At 40.3% G+C, this 27,938-nt stretch overlaps 1 protein-coding gene across 3 annotated transcripts; it reads left to right on the top strand.

Annotated features, from left to right (window-relative positions):
- The first annotated feature begins 50 nt into the window (after positions 1–50).
- LOC141901418 (voltage-dependent L-type calcium channel subunit beta-1-like) lies at positions 51–27,938 on the top strand. Of its 3 annotated transcripts, none has more exons than XM_074788644.1 (12): positions 51–308; positions 1,532–1,615; positions 17,251–17,367; positions 18,097–18,219; positions 18,831–18,967; positions 20,860–20,948; positions 21,634–21,758; positions 23,244–23,383; positions 23,579–23,691; positions 24,224–24,375; positions 24,467–24,562; positions 24,689–27,938. In XM_074788644.1, exons 1-12 carry the CDS (start codon positions 225–227, stop codon positions 25,385–25,387), a joined length of 1,959 nt encoding a protein of 652 aa, XP_074644745.1. In that variant the 5' UTR covers positions 51–224; the 3' UTR covers positions 25,388–27,938. The 3 variants fall into 3 exon arrangements, with proteins under 3 accessions (XP_074644745.1, XP_074644736.1, XP_074644754.1); XM_074788635.1 differs by having other exon boundaries at positions 21,628–21,758; XM_074788653.1 differs by lacking the exon at positions 20,860–20,948 and adding an exon at positions 19,588–19,622 and having other exon boundaries at positions 21,628–21,758.

Raw genomic sequence — 27,938 nt, 5'->3', positions numbered from 1 at the left:
CCGGAAGTGACCGGATTTCGAACCGCACCCGTTCTGAGCTCAGTCACTGCATCACAGCAGCATCAGCAGCGATTCATAACCACAAATACCAACCAGATTATCTCCGAAATACACCGAACGGATTAACGCCTGTTATCAAATATAATCTTTCCAATGTTCACATGGGTGTCTCGTGGATTCAATCTACGCTCATAAATAGTGGCTGGAGCTGGAATGTATAGGATATGGACGCTATGGCGCGGCCTACCGCATCACTTCGGGACATAGACCACGATCTTTCCCCTGCCCCTGTCCCTAACCAGTCGCAGGTAAGCCAACCCCCCTAATTATCGATATGCACTATCCTTATCATATTTCTATCTTAGATTCTGATAAAAATTCGGTGTTAATACGACTGTGAGTTTGATGTATCAACATCGATAGATTGAGTTCTATTATTATTCTGAATCAAAATGGCCGTCATTATATTGCGGCAGTATTTTGACAGTTCGTATCATTCTCCCTTCCATAAAAACCCTTCTCTCAATCTCAATCCTAACCCTCACAATCTCAATCCCTGAAAATCTATCTAAATGTATCTTTTTTATAATCTATGCAGTAACAATATTCTACAATGTAACCAAATGATGATCAATAAATGTATAACACTGCTATATATATATGATATATATACACCACACTAGTGTAGGCTATACATGCATTATTATAGGCCTACAGAATGTCCCTCGAAAAAGTGTACAGACATTTAGCTGTGCCTTATTGCTAAGGATTCGTTCCAGATTCATTGATTTCAAATTGAAGGTCAGACATCTTAATTTCAAATGATCTATGCTTAGAGAAATTCCAAAGGTTCATGGATGGCTGAGTATTATTTAGAAGAGCCACTGATTTCCGCTTGCCTAACTTTTCAATCATTTGAACACCCATTTAATATCAACAACAAAGCATTCGAATGACTGGCTATTTCGGCAATAACTTCTAACCCAATCCTAGGTTCCCGGTTTTGTAATAGTCAGCACGGTCACAGGCAACATTTCCTAAAATGTCAGAAGGCTTTTGTTATGCAATCAGAATAAAAGGATCAACTCAATATTCGACCTTGTCACTTATTTTCATTTCACCAGAATTGAGATAAGAATTCCAAGTGATCTGTGTTCAGTCACATACAATTGAAACTTTAACGAAGAATTTACTTTTTGAGGGACAGGAATACTTTGTATCCTTATTTCCCTCAGTTTTGACTCACTCAAGAATTATATCTTACTAAAGACCTGTAGCAAAATGCATCAAAACTAGAACATGAAAGAGATATATATTGGAAATTACTCAAACCACAGCTGTCCAAACCCTTACCATCCCAGATACAATAAGTCCCTCCCTTGTGGCTAAGGACTTGCATTAATATTCATACTTTAAAAGCGACCTCAAGATAATACCAATTTAGAACGGATAGTTAACTTTTTACCTGAATAAAGGCTTGTATGTTGAAACATATCATTTAATGAGATTTATATTTATCTGTTCTATGTAGTCTGGTAAAGGGGCTCGGCGTAAAGGCAAATATCGACATTCAGATGGCATTGAAAGTGACAGCTCAAATAGTTTCATAAGACAGGTAAGAATCAGTGAGAATAGACAGACACTGGTTTAGAAGTCTCGGACTCGTGTGACTACGCCATATTGATGGTCATAAATGCAATAAACGATTTGCACTACAGACTCTCAAAGTTTGTAAATTCCCTGATTATCTTATGTCATTATGTATGTAAAATCTCTGGCGCTGGTTTTCTATCGAACTCGAACATCTCACATACCAGACCTCTATTATATATATATATATCAATGTTGATGAATGTATAGTGATGCTAGTAGTTAGTATACCTCTCTCGCCTTTCATTTAAAATGTGTTATAATTTGCTCGATGATTCACTGGAATGACTCCGTAACAAACAGAAATAAGTTATCAATAATTCTAAGCTCATTACATTATCAAGCACCTAAATTCAGTTCGACAGAGCTCTATGAGTTCACAATTGCGCAACTGGGTCCTGAATTAAGAATTGATTTGACGCCTCCAAACTAAGTTTTAAATGTTTTGAGTGTCTTACACGAGGCATGTGAGGCTCCCTTCCTGGTTTTAGATAGTGGAATCTGTATGGAAATAATGTGTGTTTGAAACATTAGTTAGTTGAGTATGTGTGTGTGTATGAGTCAGTATAAATGCAGTATAATAGTGTATAGAATGGAAACTGTGTATGAATTCCCTAAAGATCACCAGTAATCTACACCAATTAAGCCTCAAGATACTCGGCCACGCAATCATATATATGTATTAGGGCGGTAATCAAAAATTATCGTGGAATTCGGTCTTTGGAATTCTTAAAAATGGTTCCCGGGAGAGGCGTTGAAGTCTGAAGTAATGATGATAAGTAACCAGTATATTATGTATTGTCTACTGTTTATCAGTCGGACTAGACAGTGTCTCCAGACTAGACAGTATAGGCCCCAAACTAAATAGTATCCCTGGACTAGACAGTATCCCCGGACTAGGCAATATAGGCCCCCAAACTAGACAGTATCCCCCGGACTAGACAGTATCCCCCGGACTAGACAGTATCCCCCGACTAGACAGTATCCCCCGGACTAGACAGTATCCCCGGACTAGGCAATATAGGCCCCGGACTAGACGGTATCCCCCGGACTAGACTGTATCCCCCGGACTAGACAGTATCCCCCGGACTAGACTGTATCCCCCGGACTAGACTGTATCCCCCGGACTAGACAGTATCCCCCGGACTAGACAGTAGTATCCCCGATCTATAAACAGGGCTGCTATGCTGTGTTCTCTCAGATTATATGTCCATGGATCTCTGTATGAAGGGTTTAAAGGTTCTGCAATCACCAAACTCGCACCTTTTTATACAGGGTTTGGATTCTCTCCACAAATTCGATTTTAGTGCAGTCTGCAGCTGTCACAGTCGATACTTTACACGGTAATTATTATAAATCAGTTGTGTTGAAGACCAGCAGATTTTTAGCTCAAGCCTGATTTTTAGACTGTTGGATGTAAAAATGATTGCGGGCCCTGGGATGAGGGTAGGAGGTGATAATTACGGGGTCCTGGGGCAAGGGATAGGGGGATGATGATCGCGGGGTGAAGGATAGGGGTGATGGCTACGTGGTCCCGGGGTGAGGGATAGGGGATAATGATTACGGGGTCCTGGGGCGAGGGATAGGGGGATGATGATCGTGGGGTCCCAGGGTGAGGGATAGGAGGTGATGGTCCCGGGGCGAGGAATAGGGGGTGATGGTTGCAAGGTCCCGGGGTGAGGGATAGGGGGTGATGGTCCCGGGGCGAGGAATAGGGGGTGATGGTTGCAAGGTCCCGGGGTGAGGAATAGGGGGTGATGGTCCCGGGGCGAGGAATAGGGGGTGATGGTTGCGAGGTCCCGGGGTGAGGGATAGGGGGATGATGATCGCGGGGTCCCGGGGTGAGGGATAGGGGGTGATGGTCCCGGGGCGAGGAATAGGGGGTGATGGTTGCGAGGTCCCGGGGTGAGGAATAGGGGTATGTATATACATCATTTCAATAGTCTGATACTGTGAATACTGTCTCATACATATGTATACAGATACTGCGTACGATAATGAAAATGAAATTGCGAGGCTAATTTTCCCCTCAGCACATTACATACATATCACATTATATATACTCATTATAATGAAAATGTTTGGCGGCACATGCCATCACAACACACATGATACTGGCACTAACTACTGCTGCTGAATATACACCAACAAACAGACTAAACTCTTTAAATCGTGAACATTTTATCATTTACCGCGTATTTCAGAGATTCTCTCTTATTCAGATCATATTTTTTTAAATCAAAATCAATCGTGATGAAACTGATATTTCATGTTATAACGGCAGACGCGCGATGACACATTGTGTGTGTGTCACCTGTCACACTGAATACACTGTTTTAGGTAAATAAATGTATCAGCTTGCTCGAAACTACTCCCTAACCCCCCCTCCCCCCAACAAACCTCAGCTGACAGAATAAAACTCCTCCTTGTAGGATCAAACTAAACATTTCTCCGTGAATAACACTCCTTTCCTCTCGTGGGATCATACTTTCTCACAGTGCGGGGTACATCAAAAAATAAAAGATTAAAATATCAAAGTCAACCCCAAGGATATTATGGATTAGGAAGCTCTGATCAAACTCCTCACAAGGTCTAACTCCCAAGCCCTCACAGGGTCTAACTCCCAAGCCCTCACAGGGTCTAACTCCCAAGCCCTCACAGGGTCTAACTCCCAAGCCCTCACAAGACTGAACCGTGAACCTCTCGTGAGACATCAAACCCTCCAGATTCAAACTGCTCCTCACATAATCAAACCAGCCCTCTTCCAGTGGGAATCAAACTCCAAAATTTCCCAGGCTTTTAACCCCCCCCCCCCCCAGTATATATTTGTCACAGTGATCTATGATGATGTATAATTGACAGTTATTTCGGGCAAATCAAATGACGGCGTCTGATTGTGATCCGCGAACCGATTCGCGGAGTGATTCGCGGAATGATTCCCGGACCGATTCCCGGACCGATTCCCGGACGGCTGCAGTTGAAAATCGTCTTTTAGATCATCATCCAAAAAGCGGAGTATATCGAAAACGTAGCTATCGGTTACAAAAGCAACAACGAACAAACGGAACTAGTAACTACGGCGACGAGGATGGCGACAACGCTCAACAGATTGTTCTTCATAATTGCTTCAAGAATTTAGTATGTAATACGACTATTATATATCGAGTATGTGAGGAGCAGGCTGCGGCAATGGGTTGTGACTGTGGTGGTATTCGCACGCTGGCTGATCTGTTGCTGCTGCTGCGGCTGCGGCTGCTGCGCTCCTTGCTGTCTCTATTTACTTCAATAATAACATACAGCAGCACGAAGCACAGTTCTCGGACAACGCTTGGAATTGAGGGTTTTTTAATGTAATCGTTAAAAAATGACTATAACAACAGTATTCATTTTACATATGATTAACTCTCTCTCTCTCTGTCTGTCTGTCTGTCCGTCTGTCTGTCTGTCTGTCCGTCCGTCTGTCTCTCTCGGTCGTGTGTTAAGTAGAGAGGAGTGAGTGGAGTGAGGTGGTTCTCTCACCTGCTACACACATACATATACACATATACGCACATACCGTACGTTAATACATATACATGTACATGCCTTACCCTACCAGTATACATACAGATAACACAGTCATAATGTAACAGTTTTTCCTGTATCAAACTTCATAATCGATGAGGTATTGGTGCCTGAGGTGGATCCATAGCTCTAGTTATTTCCTATCTAGTTATAAATTCAACTTATTTCCTCATAATGCACCAAATGTGAGTTTGATTTTGAAAATTTTCGAGGTTAGATTACGAATGATACCTTCTGAAAGATCAATAGTTGAAAAAAATAACATCTAGTAACACCCTGTATCGAGACTGGTCTAGTAACACCCTGTATCCAGCCCTGTTTAGTAACACCCTGTATCGAGACCGGTCTAGTAACACCCTGTATCCAGCCCTGTTTAGTAACACCCTGTATCGAGACCGGTCTAGTAACACCCTGTATCCAGCCCAGTTTAGTAACACCCTGTATTGAGACCGGTCTAGTAACACCCTGTATCCAGCCCAGTTTAGTAACACCCTGTATCCGGCCCAGTCTAGTAACACCCTGTATCCAGCCCTATTTAGTAACACCCTGTATCCAGCCCTATTTAGTAACACCCTGTATCCGGCCCAGTCTAGTAACACCCTGTATCCAGCCCAGTTTAGTAACACCCTGTATCCAGCCCAGTTCAGTAACACCCTGTATCGAGACCGGTCTAGTAACACCCTGTATCCAGCCCTATTTAGTAACACCCTGTATCCAGCCCAGTTTAGTAACACCCTGTATCCACCCCTGTTTAGTAACACCCTGTATCCAGCCCTATTTAGTAACACCCTGTATCCAGCCCTGTTTAGTAACACCCTGTATCCAGCCTTATTTAGTAACACCCTGTATCCAGCCCTATTTAGTAACACCCTGTATCCAGCCCTATTTAGTAACACCCTGTATCCAGCCTAGTTTAGTAACACCCTGTATCGAGACCGGTCTAGTAACACCCTGTATCCAGCCCTATTTAGTAACACCCTGTATCCAGCCCTGTTTAGTAACACCCTGTATCCAGCCCTATTTAGTAACACCCTGTATCCAGCCCTGTTTAGTAACATCCTGTATCCAGCCCTATTTAGTAGCACCCTGTATCCGGCCCAGTCTAGTAACACCCTGTATCCAGCCCTATTTAGTAACGCCCTGTATCCGGCCCAGTCTAGTAACACCCTGTATCCCACCTCTGGATCCACTTCTGGCTAAGATAATATAGTTTGTATGAAGCTATAGACACCAAACTAAAGACACTGCATATTGAAGCTATATGCGTAAAAAGAAATAAGTCTTCCTCACACTGAGTTACACACATATATACATATATACCTGAACCAATGTGTTTATCTCCGACTAAACATACATTTTCATCTGTGTTGCTAATAATACTTAGTCTAAACTATTTATTATGCTTTACCTATAATGTTTCTGTACGGGTTCATTGTACCTGGTGTAGGCTGGATAATCCCTCGGCCTCTCTCTCTGTGGCACCTGTTTGTATCTCAGGGTATGATGCTGCTATTAACTGCCAAAAAATCTTCAAGGATAAATGATTCATTTATTTATATTATCCATAAATTTTTTCTGAGGATTAATCACTACTGTCTCTTCTCTAACGTTCTATAACTGGGCTACGGTTCCGCGAATCTCGACCGGTTTTTTTTCGGTTATGCCTTCGGGTGGAGATATATTCGAAGGCGTTTAACGTTAGATGAAAGATCACAGGTTTTTCCTAAAAATAAAAAAGAAAAACTATTTCGTAGCCTCGAGCTTTTTATGCAAATGAGAATTTATGCATTCAATTTTATATCGGTAATGAAAAATATAGACGATAACCCGAAGCTGAATGCCTGTATTGTAATTGTGCTTAAAGCTTCAATATTAGAGGGTTTATCTATATAGGTATATATAACTACAGCGTGTACAGTTAGGTGTGGCATCGTTATTTCTATATTATAATGTATGCAATATAAACGATGATCAGTATTGTATGCTTGTTAACATGATGTCAATGTCATCTTGTTGGGGATGAGTTATGTACTGGAATATTACAGAATTTTGGTAATGTTTATTGTATATTCTTCTTTATTTACAGCTGTGAATCCAGTTCCACAGAAACCTGTCGATTATTTTAGATCCGAGTCTTAACAGTTGAAATGAGATCATAAGTTAGTCGAAGATCTGTGAAACTGGACCCTGTTTTATACTAACAGTTTTCATTGAAATTTGACTTAGATGTAGTCGTTTTGATTCTCATTTCGACAGAGAACTGAAACTGATTGATAATCATTGTTGTTTAATCGCTGTATTTTTAAAGACTTGATCTCGAATTGATTGAATTAAAACAGAGTTTGGTTTCTGTTTTCACACTATTAATCGACAGAAACAAATGCAGCAATTTTTGCTAAAACAGATTTTTGAATGTTTTAATCTCGAATGTCAGGTATTGACAACTTGTTGGAATTAGTCAAACCAACCAACAACTCAGTAACTGGACCCATCTGCCATTATTTTTAGAATCTACTTATTTTACTCATTTTTCTTTTCCACTTTTGGATAGAATCAGAGCCTTGATTTTGTGCTAATTTTTCTCACCGTAAATTTTTTAAGGGGTTAATTTTTACAATGATCGGTCGTGATGAGGGAATTTTCAAATGAACGTCAATTGATCGGTAGCTGTAGCTGCTGCGGTCTGATCGGTAGCTGTAGCTGCTGCAGTCAGATCGGTAGCTGTAGCTGCTGCGGTCTGATCGGTAGCTGTAGCTGCTGCGGTCTGATCGGTAGCTGTAGCTGCTGCGGTCTGATCGGTAGCTGTAGCTGCTGCGGTCTGATCGGTAGCTGCAGCTGCTGCGGTCTGATCGGTAGCTGTAGCTGCTGCGGTCTGATCGGTAGCTGTAGCTGCTGTGGTCTGATCGGTAGCTGTAGCTGCTGCGGTCTGATCGGTAGCTGTAGCTGCTGCGGTCTGATCGGTAGCTGTAGCTGCTGCGGTCTGATCGGTAGCTGCAGCTACAGTCTGTGTCTTCATTGTACTAAATGAACTTGTATTTCTCTCTCCCGTCCCCCGTGCTCATCCGAAGCCCGTCTCCCGTTGTTATGGTAACATTGCTTAGTTAGCATGCCAATAGTGTATATGATTGAATGTTCAATATGGCAAACATTACGACTAATTTTGAAAACTCAGCCGACAGCAGCAGAGTTGAAAGAGGATCGCCGGCAAATCGCTGATGATTTAGATTGTTCAGCTTAGAACCGTTTAATGATTATATGATAGCTTATAAAATATCCTACAATCCTCCCCGATCAGGTATCAATCCTCCCTGATCGGGAATCAATCCTTCCCACTCAGGAATCAATCCTCCCCACTCGGGTATCAATCCTCCCCACTCAGGTATCAATCCTCCCCACTCGGGTATCAATCCTCCCCATTCAGGAATCAATCCTCCCCACTCCGGTATCAATCCTCCCCACTCGGGTACCAATCCTCCCCTCTCAGGTATCAATCCTCCCCACTCGGGTACCAATCCTCCCCTCTCAGGTATCAATCCTCCCCACTCCGGTATCAATCCTCCCCACTCGGGTATCAATCCTCCCCACTCGGGTATCAATCCTCCCCACTCGGGTACCAATCCTCCCCACTCAGGAACCAATCCTCCCCACTCCGGTATCAATCCTCCCCACTCCGGTATCAATCCTCCCCACTCCGGTATCAATCCTCCCCGATTGGGAATCAATCCTTCCCACTCCAGTATCAATCCTCCCCACTCCAGTATCAATCCTCCCCACTCAGGTATCAATCCTCCCCACTCAGGTATCAATCCTCCCTACTCCGGTATCAATCCTCCCCACTCAGGAATCAATCCTCCCCAATCGGGTATCAATCCTCCCCATTCGGGTATCAATCCTACCCATTCGGGTATCAATCCTCCCCACTCGGGAATCAATCCTCCCCACTCAGGTATCAATCCTCCCCACTCAGGAATCAATCCTCCCCACTCCGGTATCAATCCTCCCCACTCAGGTATCAATCCTCCCAACTCAGGAATCAATCCTCCCCACTCAGGTATCAATCCTCCCCACTCAGGTATCAATCCTCCCCACTCAGGTATCAATCCTCCCTACTCCGGTATCAATCCTCCCCACTCAGGTATCAATCCTCCCCACTCAGGAATCAATCCTCCCCAATCGGGTATCAATCCTCCCCATTCGGGTATCAATCCTCCCCATTCGGGTATCAATCCTCCCCACTCGGGAATCAATCCTCCCCACTCAGGAATCAATCCTCCCCACTCCAGTATCAATCCTCCCCACTCAGGAATCAATCCTCCCCACTCAGGAATCAATCCTCCCCACTCAGGTATCAATCCTCCCCACTCAGGTATCAATCCTCCCCACTCAGGTATCAATCCTCCCCACTCGGGTACCAATCCTCCCCACTCGGGTACCAATCCTCCCCACTCGGGTATCAATCCTCCCCACTTGGGTATCAATCCTCCCCACTCCGGTATCAATCCTCCCCACTCAGGTATCAATCCTCCCCACTCCGGTATCAATCCTCCCCACTCAGGTATCAATCCTCCCCACTCGGGTATCAATCCTCCCCACTCGGGTATCAATCCTCCCCACTCGGGTATCAATCCTCCCCACTCCGGTATCAATCCTCCCCACTCCGGTATCAATCCTCCCCACTCAGGTATCAATCCTCCCCAATCGGGTATCAATCCCCTGCAGAATGCTGCCATATAGACCTAACTACCAGCAATCAATACAGGATGAACCTGAATTTTAATTGTTTGATGATTTTTGCTCCTATGCTGACTGTTGTATCGCTATTTGAGGAATTATTTCCAGGATTATTTGTAGAAATGTGGATTATTTTCAGCTTGCTCGTATAAATATCGGTTATATTATGAAATGTATTATTTTATATTGGCTAGTGCTGACTAGTTGGTATAAGTGTGTGAATGTATCGGTGCAGCGCAGTATGCGTACATTACTCTCGATGATGTTAAATGTAATATTTGATTAGTGCTGCCATCTGTCGGCGTGATGATAAACTACCGGCGGCGCTATACTGATTAGTTATTGATAATTGAGGTGAATTAGCGAATAATGATATGTGTAATTTTTTCGGTGTGGCCCTGAATGTTAACCTAGGTATGACCCCCCCCTCTTATCTCCCGTCATTCTCTCGTGTTCTATAAGTCTCTTCGATCTTCACGATGTGATGTTATTTTGGTGTGTGACTATATTTTTACAGAAAAAGAAGCCATTTTCGAAACGAGCCGAATTAAAGAAACAGGTAACTTGGTTTCTCGATGCATGGTTTTCTGGTTTATTTACAAGGTTGATATTGAAAACGATCATTACTAAACTTCTATCTAAATTTTCAATGTAGTTTTTAGTGTTTTTTCTTTATAACAAAATTCACAGTTTATCATTAACACATCATTTACATGAACTATTAGACTAACGTGGCCTCTTGTAGCGCCATTAATTGTCCAGTTCTCACATGATGATTCTAGGAAAGAGTCTTCATTCGGTGCTTTTTGCTTTATCGATTAATTTTTCTACTGAAAATCTACGGATATTCATCTTAATTAGAAATAGTTTTATTGCCTCCTAATGGAAACATAAGCGCGCGATTCTCGCGTACGGTCATTCCGTCTGAAATGATTCATATGAATTCAACCTTTTAAGTGAATCAGTGTTTTGTGATTCCTACAAGTCATTCATCTCTCCTCTATCTGTTTATATAAATACACTACTGCCCTCTATTGTTTCATCTGCTTCTGTCAGTGGTTTGTCTTTAAACGTATATTAAACTAGTTTACATTTTTCATTACATCTTTTTTCATCGAGATCATGTGTATATGATATACGCAGTATATGAGTATAATGATGTAGATCGATGTAGAGTATATGAATATTTAGCCGTGCACTCTTTAGATTCTTCGCTCTCTCATCTCGATCTCGAATCTGGAAGCTCTGCTTTATTAAAACCAATGAAATTTCTGCTATCTATCGATAGGTCGTAGTCGAGTCTAATTCTCCGTCGATTCCAGTCGGTGTTTACGTTCGGATTCGAGGTTTTACTCTCGCGAGGGGTCGACGTTTTTACCCCTCGCCCTTTCGAATCATTCCGGTACGGATTTTCACGAGAGATTCATCTCTCCGGCGATGAGGTCACGAGTTTTATTCCGAACGAACGACTCACTCACCGCTTACTGACTAGCTACTTACCCTTGATAAGGTATCGGCATTGCCTCAATACATTATGACTGTAGCGTGCTATGTCTACATACATACACCTTCTCGGTTTGTTTCATCTCTCATCTCACTGGTGAACGAATGCGAAAACATACACGACGAGCTCGGTTTCGTTGGTTTGGGCTGTGTGCGCGGGCGCGAGGGCCGCCGAATGACCCGTAAACGACAGTTATGACTACTACGATGCCGGTATCATCTAAAACTAATTCATTAGCGCGACTCGTCGAAAGCAGTTCTTCTATTAATTCGGTAAGTTATCTAATGATTGAGTCACGAGATTCCCTCGTAGGAATCCTCGCTCTCTCTCTCTCTTTTTTCTATATTTGAGGAATTATTACAATTTTTAATTTGAACTCTAATATTTCTCTATGAATTATTATTAGATTACCCGGGGTTAATTATACGCATGATCTGACACTCGACTGACTGTGGCTCGAGGCTCGTGTCAATAATTATGACAAATATAGACGCGTGAATCATTATTTTAGTCAGATTTCACTATTCTGACTAAATCTCATCCGGATGTTGATATATCGCGATTGATATCGATATTATTGATATTATCGATTGAACCTGTTCTCGATATCCATCATCTCTCAAAATACATCTGCTCATCACCGATTTGAATATCATCTATTAATCTGTTGGAATGTTTTGAGGTTTTGCCATTTCTTCGACGACTAATGATCTTCAAGCTCAGGGCATTTAGAGAAAGTGACTATGGTTTTGTTTTCCTCAGAGCAGGAGAGAGGACTGAGGTGAATCGTCAGTTTAGAAAACTCTGTTGCCAGCTCGGTTTAAACTCTGAACCTTCGGTTTTGCTGTTTATACCGATTCATGGTTTTGTTACTCTATGGTTTTAATGGGGTTCGAACCCATGAACCCCGGATTGATGAGAGACTAGTGAAATGTTTGCTCAGGGGTTTTGATGAGGTTTGAACCCATGAACCCCTGATTGATGAGAGACTAGTGAAATGTTTGCTCAGGGGTTTTGATAAGGTTTGAACCCATGAACCCCTGATCGATGAGAGACTAGTGAAATGTTTGCTCAGGGGTTTTGATAAGGTTTGAACCCATGAACCCCTGATTGATGAGAGACTAGTGAAATGTTTGCTCAGGGGTTTTGATGAGGTTTGAACCCATGAACCCCTGATTGATGAGAGACTAGTGAAATGTTTGCTCAGGGGTTTTGATAAGGTTTGAACCCATGAACCCCTGATTGATGAGAGACTATGTAATGTTTGCTCAGGGGTTTTGATGAGGTTTGAACCAATGAACCCCTGATGAGAGACAAGTGTAATGTTTTCTCAGGGGTTTTGATGGGGTTTGAACCTGTTGACCCCAGATTGATGAGAGACTACAGCTATATACACTGTATAAGGCTCAGTAGGTTTTGATTTAAATTGTAACTGTGACGACCTGGTGACATGTTTTTATATGTTATACATCTGCTATTTTGCAATAAACACACTTCCCATATTTTACTTGTATAAATCTACGTTTATATCAATTTTGTGATATAAAATATGAATATGGTTGCGAGAACCTCTGAGCTCTGCACTCAATGGGTTACTATACCCCACACAACCCTATCCAACACCTATTTCGTGACACTGCGGCCATTTTTGATCATATCAGCAAAAATGACGTCTCATTAAAAATTTTGTGGCAGTTAAAGTTGAGGAGTTCATTCAATAAAGGGCAACTCCAAACATTCGAGGGTCTTTACAAGACACCCTGTCGGGATCCACGCGTGCACTAGAATTGTCTACAGTAAGAGATGAATTAGTTAAAGTTAATGAAGTAATGATTTGTTGTTCAGTGTCTATCCTTAAAAAACTCAATGTCGTCAGAAGTCTTCAACCAGAAATTCCTTTGGCTACAGATCTGTTAACTCAGTGGTGGACCCATTCAGCGTATGGGTGGATCCACTCAGTGTATGGGTGGACCCATTCAGCGTATGGGTGGATCCACTCAGTGTATGGGTGGACCCATTCAGCGTATGGGTGGATCCACTCAGTGTATGGGTGGACCCATTCAGCGTACGGGTGGATGCATTCAGCGTACGACGGGTGGATCCATTCAGTGGATCCACTCATAGTTTTCACTCGCCCCTGTTTCAATCCACTGTATTTGTCATGTGTTATAATGTGACACACTGTTGTGCAGCGTGGTACCGATCGCCATAGCAGCAGCAGCAGCTGAAACTACAGCGGTAGCAGCAGCAGCAGCTGCGGTGCGGCGAGCAGCAGCAGCAGCAGCGTCAGTACGCCAGAGAGCGAGCTATGACATCGATATAACAGTGAACAGTCTGTCGTCGTCATACAGCTATACACACTGACACATACTGGATGCTGGTCGCGCGTGGAGCCATCCATCATTATTGATGATTCTATTAACACGATACAGCACCAGCAGCAGCACCAGCAGCAGCAGCAGCACCAGCAGCGTTTGAAGACGAATCGGGAATATTTTTACATAGTTATAGTTAGATCTCGGAGGTTTTGAAACTATCGTTACTTTGTCGCGGTCTGTCGGGAATTCATGTGAATCATTCTGATCGTTTCGGTAATAATGGCACCGGCAGCAGCAGCAGCAGCGCCATCCGAATTATAATCAATGATGTAGCACGAGAGAGGGAGATATATCTATTACGTATTGTTCATTAGATCGTAGAGTAGTGTTTATATAATCCACACTCTTACTCTCTCAACTCTTTCCCGTTTGAATCGGATTTTTTGTGTGTTTGATATCTGGGATTAATAGTCGGTCAGAGTGGTGATAATCGCGCGGATTAATGGAATAATTAGTCTCAATGATGACCGTGAAAGAAACCACTGATATAGACTCAGTCGACAGTTCGTTGTTGGTAAGACTTCATTCATCGACATGAAACACTCTTCAGTTTTGTGTTCAAACCCCGCACGCAGAATAAAAAGGCACCGAAATGTTTCCTTGAGCCGATCATTTATTCAGAGTTCGGATTTTGAAGAAAAACCCACAATATGAAGAAAATTAAGAGATTATTCGAAGTTTCGACTCAATTCTGATCCATTTTCAATTCTGGTTTATCATTCAATTATAGTAATATACATTTTCGACTCTATCCTAATAAGTCATCTTCAGGAACTCAGAATATCTACACTTCTAAGCGTATAGTCGAAATATGGAAACAATTACCGGCTCTCGGAAATATTTTTGATAATTTCTATTGTTAGTGCGGTATTTGATATTGTTGCCAGTTTGTATATGAATGACACTGAATTTCATATAGATTTTCCATATCTACGAACTGAAGTATTATTTACGTCGTGATTAAACTGTTTTTTACCCCTGGACGACCGCCGCTGACTGTGTGTTTTTTTATTATTTCAGTTATACGTATTTCTATATATCGAATGAATATGATATTTTCAAGTAGAGGCGAAATACAGATGTGACACAAAAATTCCATATTGATCCCGAATACTAGATTTAATCATGCTTATTCATGTTTCATATAGTCACATGTTTTATTATATATATATGTATATTAGGTTGGAATTTTAACAAATTTATGGCCTAATGTATATATATATATATGTATATATGCGTAATCCTGATTTAGTGATATTGTCACTAGGTAAAACTAACAAATATGATATGGTAAAGAACAGCGGTCAAGTGTAAAAAATTTTTAAAAAATAAGCGTCTGAAAAAATTGTGAAAGATCTATGAAAATAAGTGAAGAATTGAAGGAGAGTTTCTGTTAGAATATTTCTGATTCCCGGTCTGCCATATATAGCTCAGAATTAATACACAAGTTGTGTGATAAAGTTTCATGGTACCACCCCCTGCACAGATTGTGATCAGTTATTGCTTATGTAATTATACCTTGTTATGTGAAAATTCATCATTGTGACCACTGAAACAAGAGTTCTAGTGTTTGAGATTCAAGGCCAGTTTTTGATAAAAAAATGCTGAAAAACTGGAGGAATTTTTTAATTAGTGAAAGGAGTTAAAAAATTCTGATATCGGAAATGAATAAATTGCTACTTATTTTTAGTGATTGTTATCAGTTTCGGATTCAAATTCCATCCGCAATCGATGAAATATTTAAATGAATTAGAGACAACATCTGTGGCAAATTTCATTAAAGAATGACCACATGGTCGTTAAAGCACGCCCCTCTCCCCCTAAAAAAAAACCGATCAGTCGTTTGCTACCGGTTCACGTTTCCAATTTTGTACATCTGCAATTTATACCAAAAATTCTGTAAATTCACTCTTTATTTTTAACTCCCAAAATCTATTTTTGGGGCTCCACAGCCCTGCCTTGCGCCCGTAAGTGACTTTTTTCGACTGTATTTGTTTTCTAGCGCCGAGGGAAGACATCGGCTAGACTTTATTTCTAATGGCTTCCTTTTAAATTTTCTCAATCCGCCCGGAGACATCGATTCTATGTTTGATCAATATCTCAATGATTTCACTGATTGGAAAAAATTCCGATTGATTTTCTATAAATGGATGAATTAGATGAAAATAGATCGTGACGTCAGCGCGATGGATCAACCGTACTACGAGTGGGATCCACCCCTGATTCTCAGTCTATTTACATCATGTGTGGGCGGGTATACGCAATATACACAACATTCAAGGAAGATTGTTTGAATTGTTGAATTTATGGAATATTTTATAGTTTTAATATCAGGGGCCAGCAGCGGTGAGCGGAGAGTGAGTGATTCCTCTAAACAGCTGTTAGTCGATGTGACAGGTGTTTTTAATAGTATTCTAGGAAATTTCAATCTCGCGTGACGTCAAATTCCGTGGAATTATTCCGCTTTTAATATCGCATTTCTAATAATATATCGCCGGGTTTTTTCTTCAAAAATAAAAACGTGACGTCAAAAAAAAATGTGCATGAAATTTAGATGGACGAGAACCGAGAACAGTGCGATCAATACTGGTTGATTATATATTATATCAGTTTACTGTTTTTAGTTATTTATTCATTAGAAATGGCTGCTGCGTCGAGGGTCGGATTTCACAAATTATTCTCATTCCTTGATAAATACCGAGTGACTCTTCAACATCCGGGAATTTCTAAATAATGATCAATCGCGGCTTATCTCTAGAAATAACTCTCGTATCGATGCAAATATCGAAATAAATTCACTGCAATGAATTATGATATCTCGTGATCGAGAGAGACTATTCACACACTGTTGTTATTTAGTGATCATTCCCAGGATTGCGTCACAAGTCGACCGACGCCCATCATAAATAGTGTTGCTGTTTTGATACTAATGCTCTGCCTGCGCATGAGAATTTTCAAGAACTGTTAAAATTGTAAAATTGAGTCAAACATTAACGATACTAATCATCTAATTTTTCTCTTAATTGAAATGAGGCTGGTGATTCGAGCGGTTGCAGGATGGTAACTGATAAAACTATTACACGTAAAGTAGTTGAGAATGGCATCGATTTAGGGAAGGTAAAGACCAGCACTCGTGATCACTCGTGATCACTCGTGATCATCGGTAGAGGTAGTGCTGCTGCTCACAGTGTGTTTTATACTAGACAAACTTCACTGAAAAATGTGTGAAATGTTGAGTTTTCGCGAACTGTAGAAAGAGATATCTTAGATTCACGTGTTTAAAATAAACAGTTTTTATTTAGAAACAGAAGAATTTTCCGTCAGATCCAACGAGGGAACTATCGGATTCAACCGATACGATTTGTAGAAACGTCGCCGAAATTTGTCCGATGTTTAAAATGAATATTTTTGTTTCGTTAACAGGGTTCTGCAGATTCCAATTACAGTCAACCATCTTCAGACTTGTCGCTAGATGAAGATAGGGAGGCATTGCGAAGAGAGACAGAGAGTCAGGCTAGACTGCAATTAGAGAAGGCTAGAGTAAGAATCTCATCGTCTTTTTGAGTCCGACAGTCGTGTTTGTTATTCATCTCACCGGCAACTATTAGACTATAAGTTATCTTCAACATACAATTTTACAACAAATGTATAAGACGTCTACAATCCAATACTTATATATCTAACGTTAGTTATTCCTGAAGATGACAATCAGGATATAATTGAAACTACAGAATATCAACGAAACGTTTTGCACTTGTTTTTCATGCGTGATTTTATCATATAAGAATCTCGTATATGATCTGTATATATAGAATCATACCCAACAGACCAGTGACTAATCCCAATTAATCTGCCATCATACCAAACCCTGACGCTGCTTATAACGAGCATTATTTCAATGAACCATGAAGCTTAACTACATACGATAAAGTCTCTGAAAATGATTCGATACTTTGCAATGAATGAAAGTCCCCGTTAAACTGTTGTTTTGCGTCCCAAATAAGGAATTGTGTATTTTCGATTTGTTAATAACATCGCTGAATATATCTGCTTGTCTTGGATTCAGAGAACTGAACTGACAGGTTGCTAGCAGGTCTTATCGCCCCCCCCCCCTACCTCCACCACCTCCAAGGTTGCTAGCAGGTCTTATCGCCCCCACCACCTCCCTGTTGAATTTGATTGATTTTCCTCTAATCTAGGAAACATTTTGGATGTCAATTATTCATTTTACTGTAATTTAATCAACTGATGATTATTTTCTTATTTCAGACAAAACCAGTAGCGTTTGCCGTACGAACAAATGTAGCTTATGATGGTTCATTGGATGATGATTCTCCGGTACATGGCTGTGCTGTATCATTCGCAGTTAAAGATTTCTTACATATAAAAGAGGTATTTCATCCTCCCCCCCATGTTTTATATACAGTAAAGATTTCTTACATATAAAAGAGGTATTTTATCCTCCTCCCCATGTTTTATATACAGTAAAGATTTCTTACATATAAAAGAGGTATTTCATCCTCCCCCCCATGTTTTATATACAGTAAAGATTTCTTACATATAAAAGAGGTATTTCATCCTCCCCCCCCCATGTTTTATATACAGTAAAGATTTCTTACATATAAAAGAGGTATTTCATCCTCCCCCCCCCCCATGTTTTATATACAGTAAAGATTTCTTACATATAAAAGAGGTATTTCATCCTCCCCCCCATGTTTTATATACAGTAAACCTCGCCCGAGTAACAATTCCTATTTCAAGATCCAAAAAAAAAACTTTTAAAAAACCATTGACAATTAAAACTGAATTGTGACTTGTATCTATCCGATGGTCGAATGTAATCACTATTTGATCAACTGGACCCCTGTCTAATGAATAACTCATTCTGATTTCCTCTGATCTTATTTTTCCGATTCTCAGTTTTGCCGATGTTTTACTGTAAGTCGTCTGCTATGAATTGTTAATGTTGTCATGGTCGTCGTTATTATTTTTTCGTCGTATAGAAATTCAATAATGACTGGTGGATCGGGCGATTAGTAAAAGAAGGATGCGATGTCGGATATATACCGAGTCCGACCAAACTAGATAACCTGAAAATGCAGCAAACTACGACGGGTAAAACCGGAAAGTTATACTCACCGTAAGTTTCATTTACCCCACATTTACCCGAACAATCACCTTCACATGTCAGGGGCCGGTTGCTCAAAAGTTGGTTAGAGTTAACCGGTGGATAGTTGATATGTTGACAATTGAAAGTTCATTATTACTGTGGTATTTAACGGCCGGTTATCTTTAACCAACTTTTGAGCAACTGACCCCTGATCTATACATAGTTAACTGTTGACTCGGAAACTGTGCAACTCTGGCTACGTTTGATCCAAATTAGACCCGAAAAAATCTGCTCAAATATAGGATAAAAAGACTGACGGGCTTGCGAAAAATGTCAAGGTCGTCTCGTGTATGCCTTATGCTCGCTATTCCGGGTAATTTCGGTTGCCATGGCAACGACGCAGCAGGTCAGAATGGTAGAAAATGGCTTTGATTTAAATAATGCGACGAGTTTCAGCCGATGAGATGTTTTACATTTACATTTGAACGAAGGCGAGATGTGAGAATGAATGAAACACATGGTTTTAAAGGGTGGATTCGTGAGGAGTGAAGCAATCCCTCTCTGGGTGCGGGCGAGACCCTGTATCATTCACTCTTCTCGTGACTCCTGTGATAAATGATATGAAGTTAATGATAGTTTATTATTTACAGACAACAATCTCCGCAAACTCCAATATCTGTCGCAGGTATAAATATAATCAATGAGTATTAGTTTGAGAATACCGGCAGGGTGCGGTTTATAGGGTTCCGCTTGAAACCACCCACCGTGTATTTATAGATCTCCTGTCCGGGGCCCGGCGCATGTGTCCTACTACCCTCCTAACAAACACTTACGTCTTTTCTATTAAACCCCTCACTGAAATAGGATCGGATCATGAAGTGTATAGTGCCTTGTATGACGTAGTAGAACGATTATTAAAATCATTTGAATACTGGGACAGAGAGGTTCGGGTAGGGAATTACTTAAGATTTGAGCGATAATTCTTCAGACCTCGGGTATAAAATCCATATTTCTATATACATCTAATATGTAGACACGATGCGGGTATTATTGGAGCATGGACCTGAGGAAATTCAAAAATTACAGGGTAAAAAAAATAATATTGAATATAAAAAACTAGTTGAATATAAATTGTGATTAAGCGTACGTATAGTATCTGATATTGGTGATATTGAGAACCAATATTGTCTTATATTGAAAACACTAATGAGTGAATTAGAGAGAGACAGTGAGAGGGAGAATGAGAGACTCTCGCTGTATTTTACTCTCACTCTCTACCAGCATCATAGTGTTGACTGATGGTTACCATAGCGACGTGATTATTCTTGGCATCCTCATGTCTACAGTATGTGCTCTATCACTAGAGCATATGGGCGCCTACCTCATACGGGCGTTCATCTCATACGGGTACTTACCTCATACGGGTGCTCACCTCATATGGGCGTTCACTTCATACGGGCACTCACCTCATACGGGCGTTCACTTCATACGGGCGTTCACCTCATACGGGCATTCGCTCGAGTAGTAGTTGAATGAATTGACATGTGATGAGACCATGTTGTCCATTTGGTTAGAAATGGGGCATTATTTTAATCAGATTACTGAATTATAGTAGGAGGGAAAGTAAACCATTGATTGAAGCCCAGTTACAACTCTCTTCACTCAGTCAGAGAGAGACAGAGAGAGGAGGGAGAGAGAGAGAGAGAGAGAGAGGGAGAGGAGGGAGGAGAGAGGAGAGAGAGAGAGAGACAGATAGTTGCTAACTATTGTTCGTTAATGCCTTTAGTTTGTACTGATATAAACAGTGGTTTTTGGCTGCGATGAAACCCTCGCTCGCCCCCCGCTCGCCCCTTGCTCGATCCTTGCTCTATAGTTTTACCTATTACTAACCGATCTTTGTATATTTTTCCATTTTATTGCAGTAAAACTAACACCTCACAAACCAACATAGACAATTTACTGTCCAATTCGAAGTCTTCGAATTCCCGGGGTTCAACCCCTCCAACTCCAGGTGAGATGTCCCGTCGTAGCAATCCTCTCCTCGCATGTTTACGATCCCCGATTTTTCGAGCAGTTTTTCATTTATCTGAACAGAGGAATAAATTGAAACGTTTTCGTCGTTTTAAGCAAATAAACTCGGAGACTCGTGAACATTGAGAAGTATTTTATCATCGAGGTTTCATGAGAAAATCTGCTCGATTTATCAAAATGGAAACTGCTCTATTTTACTCTTACTGAAATATGATAAATAATTGATGAAATGAAATAATATTTTGATAAGGATTAAATATATATATCTAAATATATGTATCAGATTACTGTAACTACAAAGTGTGAATACGTATTTATTTCATGCATACAGGTTATATATTATATCTAATTTGTAGTAACAGACAGCTGCAACTACTGCTGCTGCTGCTGTCTATAACCTCTATCTCTACCTGTTAATATATTATTTATGTATAAATTTGCTGTCAATAATTTAATTATTGAGAACAATATCGTAATCAGAGAAGCCCTGCTTAATTCATGAACGCAGCAATATTTCAGATTGTACCTAATCAAAATATTCGAAACATCTTACTATCCATAACAAAATATAACCTTAAAATAAGAATAAGATTTTCATTTGCTTAATATCGATGAAATGTGATTTTGATGTTAAATTAAATGAATATTTGCTTTTGAAGGTTTAGATGTGGATCAGAATGGTTTGGATAGTAATGTCGGTGAGGACAGTGACAGTTTAGGAAATGCAAAAACTAGTAAAACTAGTATTACACCACCAGCCAAAGAAAAGAGAAAACCATTTTTCAAAAAGGTGAGAGACATCAATAAACAACTGAAGTCGTGTTTTTGTTGGTATATTATTTATGTAGTTGCATGTGTTGGATATAACAAACATGATGTCATAAGTTATTGAAGAACTTTTGCTGGTGCTCCAAATAATGAATTGATTGGAGTCTGAACAATATTAAGGCCCTGCTGTACAGTCATGGCTTCAGTTCGTTCATGTTGTTAGATTGGATATAGAACCAAATTGAGCTTAGACAGGTCCTGTCATCAGATCGATTATAGGAACAAAATGAGCTCAGACTGGTCCTAAATTATTAGATCGGTTATAGAACCAAAAAACTTAAACTAGTTTTAAACCTAGGCCTTGGCTTTGCAACCTGGTCACTGGACCCTTAGTTGTGGCCCCCTTAATTTTGATGTAAGAATTAGTTCATTTTCAATTTCAACTTGGTCCAGGTTTCAGACCTTACCTTCAGTAACTACATGCAGTAGATCGGTTTATAGTGTGGGCTTTTATACCTGTTCGCTTTAGGAATTATTAAAGTTCATAGGATAATAATCGCATCAAATTCTTGGATGAGGTGCACCACAAATGAGAGCATCAAAACATTAGCATCTAACATGAGCTTCAGTGAAACTGTTTATAATTTTATGTTACTGTTTATTATTATTTTGCATTCAGTTTTGATTTTTGAAGAATATTTCTATGTGTTGATTCAATGTTTTCAAGGGTCAACCACAACCACCAACTCCTCCTCCACTTCCTGCACAAGGAAAGGTAGAATCAAATGAGAATAAAATTATTTCATCAAAGCTTTTTGCCACATGATATTTGCCTGAATTTTACTCTACATCTCATTCATATATTTATATAATTGTTATTAGTTAAATCTATAAGCTTCGATGTCAGATATATCGTCTACTGTCAGCTCTTTTCATCAAAAATTCCATCACTTTTATCATTTACCAAAAAATTATTTTCATTCTTTACATGTATTTGCTTTTTTGCTTGATTATTACTACTTTATTTAGGTATTTAATCATTCATTCTTTCTACTGTCCGTATTTTGCATGTTTTAAAAGTGCGATTAAACAATTCTGCATTTAACAAGTTTTTTTAGCACCGAGGGCTCCTATGACTGCTTCGATGAGGCTTCTCAGGTTCATCCTGTGACGGCTACTGCCGCTCCTAGCGCAGTTCCTGCTGTCAGTTCTGTCTTGAACTCTGCGTAAACCCTTTCAGAAACTATGGGTCTTATGTCCTTATATTTACTGATTGAAAAAAGTATATAATTTGATAGATCATAAGCAAGTCATGCTCTTTAAGCAAGCTGTTGCGTCTTAATTATATTTTATGTATCGCACTAATTGCATTTAATGGTCTACGGGGCCCTTTGCTATCATTGAATTTTATTCATCTGATTTCATATTATTGTTATATATATTCATACATACCAGATACATACATTATAATATGAAATTACTTTTTGAATTTTGTAACTATTTTCAGTCGGAGAATATCTCTCCCTATGAAGTAGTGCCTTCCATGCGACCAGTAGTATTAATAGGGCCTTCCCTCAAAGGTTATGAAGTCACGGATATGATGCAAAAAGCCCTTTTTGACTATATTAAACATCGATTTGAAGGAAAGTAAGTATTTCATATATAGATTTCCTAGACGCTCTACTTCAGGGCCCAGTTTCACAGTTGGGAGTTAGAGTTAACTCTGAGTTAAAGTTAGTACATTTCGATGTTTTAACTCGGAGTCAAATTTAACTCAGAACTGTGGAACTGGATCCAGGGAAGTATATGGTAATGAAATGCATATTTTTTTCTTTTTCATAGAATAACTATAACCCGAGTGACCGCTGATATATCTCTGGCCAAAAGGTCGTTATTGAACAATCCGAGTAAACGCGTTATAATGGAACGCTCAAATAGTAGATCTAGTTGTATAGGTAAGTCAAAAACATTCCCCTAAAAACATTCTCCTTAAACAATCATCAAAAATTCAATTCTTCAAATGACACTTTTCATTGAAATGTTGTAATGGTTCCGTATATAGTTAAACATTAAAAACATTTTCATTTACTCTGTGTTTATTGTGTAAAGCATTAAAACAGTCTGTAAAGAGAATAGTGCCATATAGAAATAAACATGCTCCTTCGTATGATCAGTATTAAAATCTGGGCTCGGTTTCACAAAAAAGTTTAACTCAAATTTTTGGTGTAATTGCTATTAGTTACTTCATGTTTTCAATAAGGACAATAATTCAAACTTAACCGTTTTAGGCTTAAACTTTTTCGTGAAACTGGGCCCTAAATACATTCGTCTCAAACAGTAGATCTAGGTTTATAGGTTAATATCAAATATCTGAAAACATTCATACCTATAAAGTACATCCCCATAACACTGATTAGTGTTATCTTGGAGGAGTAACTGTAAGGTCTAATACGATCTCTACTATACAAATGTATTTTCATTTCATAGCCGAAGTTCAAGCTGAGATTGAAAGAATATTTGAGCTTGCCCGCACACTACAATTGGTGGTGTTAGACTGTGATACTATTAACCACCCTTCACAGTTGGCCAAAACGTCGCTGGCCCCTGTAGTTGTATACTTGAAAATCTCTTCCCCAAAAGTAAGTTTCAACACGCCATTCGAAGTTAGATTCTAATTTGATTTTTCCGCATGATTTTATTTATCTACTTTTTCCGCTGCGTCAATTTCAGGTACTTCAACGATTAGTAAAATCGAGGGGGAAATCCCAAAGTAGAAATATGAATGTACAGTTAGTAGCAGCCGATAAACTGGCACAGTGTAGTCCTGTAAGTAATCAGTAAGACAGGGCTGTGGACCCCCGTGAAGCCCTCTAGATCCGCGCCAGGTCTGTCAGGTTTAGATATCATTCTAGATTTGTATTTTTCTAATAACATTTCGTTGTTGTTTCGTAGGAATTGTTTGATGTGATCTTAGATGAAAACCAATTAGAAGATGCCTGCGAACATTTAGCCGAATTCTTAGAAGCGTATTGGCGCGCTACCCACCCACCAACGAGCGCTCAGTCACCGCACCATCATCAGGATGCTGTACCACCTCGTGCTGTCAATTCACCGCTATCCAGACACAACACAGCGCCGGTATCCCAGCAACGATCGGTTAGTTTAGAGCGTCATCCATCGGAGCAGCACAATTCACCTGAACATAACCGCAATCGACAACGTGACCCGCAACGTGCTCCGTATAACAGTAATCGTCATGGTAACTATGACAATGAGCAGACGACGAATGCGGATTACGACGACGATGACGACCTTTATAACGAACGACCTTCACGCCGAAATACGACACGGGTCTCTCGGGACTACGAACGAGACTCGACGTCGGCCGCCGGCCGATCAGGCGGTTACGATCGCGACGATCATAGCGATCACAGGACACGCGATCATTACGATCACCGCGCCATGCCGCGGGATTATAAAACGGACTCTCGATCGCGAGGAGACTACGATCGCTACGATTCGTACGATTCATCACGTCGCCACGGTGACGATCGCCGCGACGATGATAACCGTGATAACAATAGACAACAATATGGCTCTCCGCGTAGTCAGCGACATTACCCACCAAGACAAGGGAGTATCGCCATCTAGTGTATCAATGAAAAAAATGCAGTAATTTTTTAAACGGTGATTGATTGATTGACTTATCGTATACTGGTTTTTTTTGTTCTCGAATTCTGTTGGCTCAAATTACAATTTTATTGATTAGGAATAAAACCCACGTGACAACCTCGCTATTGAACTGGAGTTCTAAACTGGTCATGGGTTCGGCGATGGCCTCTTCTTGTGTAGTGTTAAGTGGGTGTTGTCCCAGTGATGCAGCCCGAGCGCGGACACGACGTGTTGCTGTCCCAGTGATGCAGCCCGAGCGCGGACACGACGTGTTGCTGTCCCAGTGATGCAGCCCGAGCGCGGACACGACGTGTTGCTGTCCCAGTGATGCAGCCCGAGCGCGGACACGACGTGTTGCTGTCCCAGTGATGCAGCCCGAGCGCGGACACGACGTGTTGCTGTCCCAGTGATGCAGCCCGAGCGCGGACACGTCGTGTTGCTGTCCCAGTGATGCAGCCCGAGCGCGGACACGACGTGTTGTCGTCACAACAGTCGTGTTTTAGAAATGAAAATTACATGGATTTGCTCAATTAGTGTCGAGCTTTCTAAAATGTGACGATCAAGGTGAGCGTGTGGTCCGGTTTGGTCCAGTGTGGTGTATCATGTGACAATGATTCAATCTTTATGAAACCCTGCACTATTCAATTGGTATCTGGGATTGTTAATGTTTAGTTATATTTTTTCTACATTTTTATGAATTCGTCAGATCTATGCATTGTGTAATCATTGATCACTGGTATTTACACATGTGCGCAGCCACAGCCAACCGAATAATCATAATAATAATAATAATGATAATATCTCTTATTGTCTCTACATGCGCTTCCCTCTACTCTCTCTCCTCTCTCTTAAGCATATAAATAAAGAATTTCAGTCAACAATGTGAAAACCTTAGGTCTCACGTGATAAAACGTTGGTATGAGGGCTGCTGTTACCTGTAAACAGGGCACCTGATGAAGTCTGCGGGTACTTGTGGGCACCTGACGAAGTCTGCGGGTACCTGTGGGCACGAGATCAGGTTTGCAGGTACCTGTGCTATCAGGGCCCCGGAAGTGGTCTGCTGGTACCTGTGTTAACTGGGCACCTGATGAAGTCCGGGTACCTGTGAGCACCTGATCAGGTCTGCTAGTACCTGTGTTAACTGGGCACCTGAGAAGATCTGACGTAGTAAAATCGAATATCAAAGTTCTGACAATCGAAGATTAGGTATTTATTTATTTATTTAGGGAGTTAGAATAATAGATAGATTGAAGGTTTATAGAAGAAAATGGTTGCTCTTTCTCAAGTTATTAGCTTTTATATCATCGATGCTTGCTTGGTTTACAACCTGTTACTTTCAATACAGATCTCACTTTGCCAATAGGATGACAGTGAAATAAACATGGCTAGGTCAACGTTTCAAATCCAGTCGATTTATATTCAAATGTTGCATTTATTTTTGCTCTTGTTTAAATGGAATCTCATATGAATTCTAGTCATTTTCAGTTAGTTATTATAAGTTCAACAATATCTAGTCATTAACATCTAAATCTCTAGTAGTATTTCTCTAGCCCTTGTTATTTTATCTGTTGCATGATATGCTGCTTCAACATTTCGATATTTACAACTCTGAAATAATCAGTCTTCAGTTGAATTACCATTTTATGCAATCATTGGTAATTCATGTATATAGAAAACACGATTACTTTCAGCTACGCGTAGACTCCGTTAATCCCGGAGTCAATTGCCTCCAGACATTATATTACAAATTTTCTTACTCCAATTCATCGTGATAACGACCCATCCCTGTTCAGACTGTGCCGGAATTTGTGTACCTCAGAATTATTGGTGCAGCGAGATTCGAGGCTGGAGCAGTTCACTGTCCTCGGCAATTATTGAGATACAATTTGAACAAAATAAAATCAAACACAATCAACTGAAGCTTTCATTGTGTTTCTAGTCAGACCATTCATTTCTCCATAAAAACCTCAGTGAGGGAGAGGGAGAGAAAGAGAGAGAGCATTATTAGATTTTTTCCAATACTTTTCCTGATACTTATTGCCAAATTGAGTGACGATGCTTATAGAAATTGTTTAATGAAAATGCTATATTTTGGTAATTTGACTGATCCCACCATAAACACTGTAACAAGTACATGGATTGCGTAAATTCTACTGATCAGAACTCATAGGTTGAAGTCAGAGATAGAGTTTAATTTTAGATATTTCATTGATTCATTCACTCTTGTATTAATAACTGAACGTGAATCTGGATATATAAGCTGATTTGGATTTTTAACTCATCAATTTTTTGCGAGGTTTTCCTCCATAATTCGGGCCCTAGAAATGCCATACTGCGGACTATGAGTATCTGATGAGTAATCGAGCGTATAATCTGTTATTTTGTGCTGTCGTGTATTGTACAGTTTAAGCACAATATTATTCAAGTTAAGCGGGTCTTCTGTCGAGTGGTGAGCAAAATATCTCTCAACATGTGACGTTTATAGAGATTTATCCATGTTCATAATTTATATGGTAATTCTTGTTTAAAA

Source organism: Tubulanus polymorphus, chromosome 1 (assembly GCF_964204645.1).
Source record: "Tubulanus polymorphus chromosome 1, tnTubPoly1.2, whole genome shotgun sequence".
NCBI classification, from domain to species: domain Eukaryota; kingdom Metazoa; phylum Nemertea; class Palaeonemertea; order Tubulaniformes; family Tubulanidae; genus Tubulanus; species Tubulanus polymorphus.
This window is presented reverse-complemented; position numbering and strand designations above follow the sequence as displayed.

Excerpts from the sequence above, each read along its gene's own strand:
- LOC141901418 (XM_074788635.1), top strand. The coding sequence starts at position 225 with ATGGACGCTATGGCGCGGCCTACCGCATCACTTCGGGACATAGACCAC. Across the intron at positions 1,616-17,250 it reads CAAATAGTTTCATAAGACAG|GGTTCTGCAGATTCCAATTA; the intron begins GTAAGAATCAGT and ends TTTCGTTAACAG. Across the intron at positions 18,220-18,830 it reads ATTTCTTACATATAAAAGAG|AAATTCAATAATGACTGGTG; the intron begins GTATTTCATCCT and ends TTCGTCGTATAG.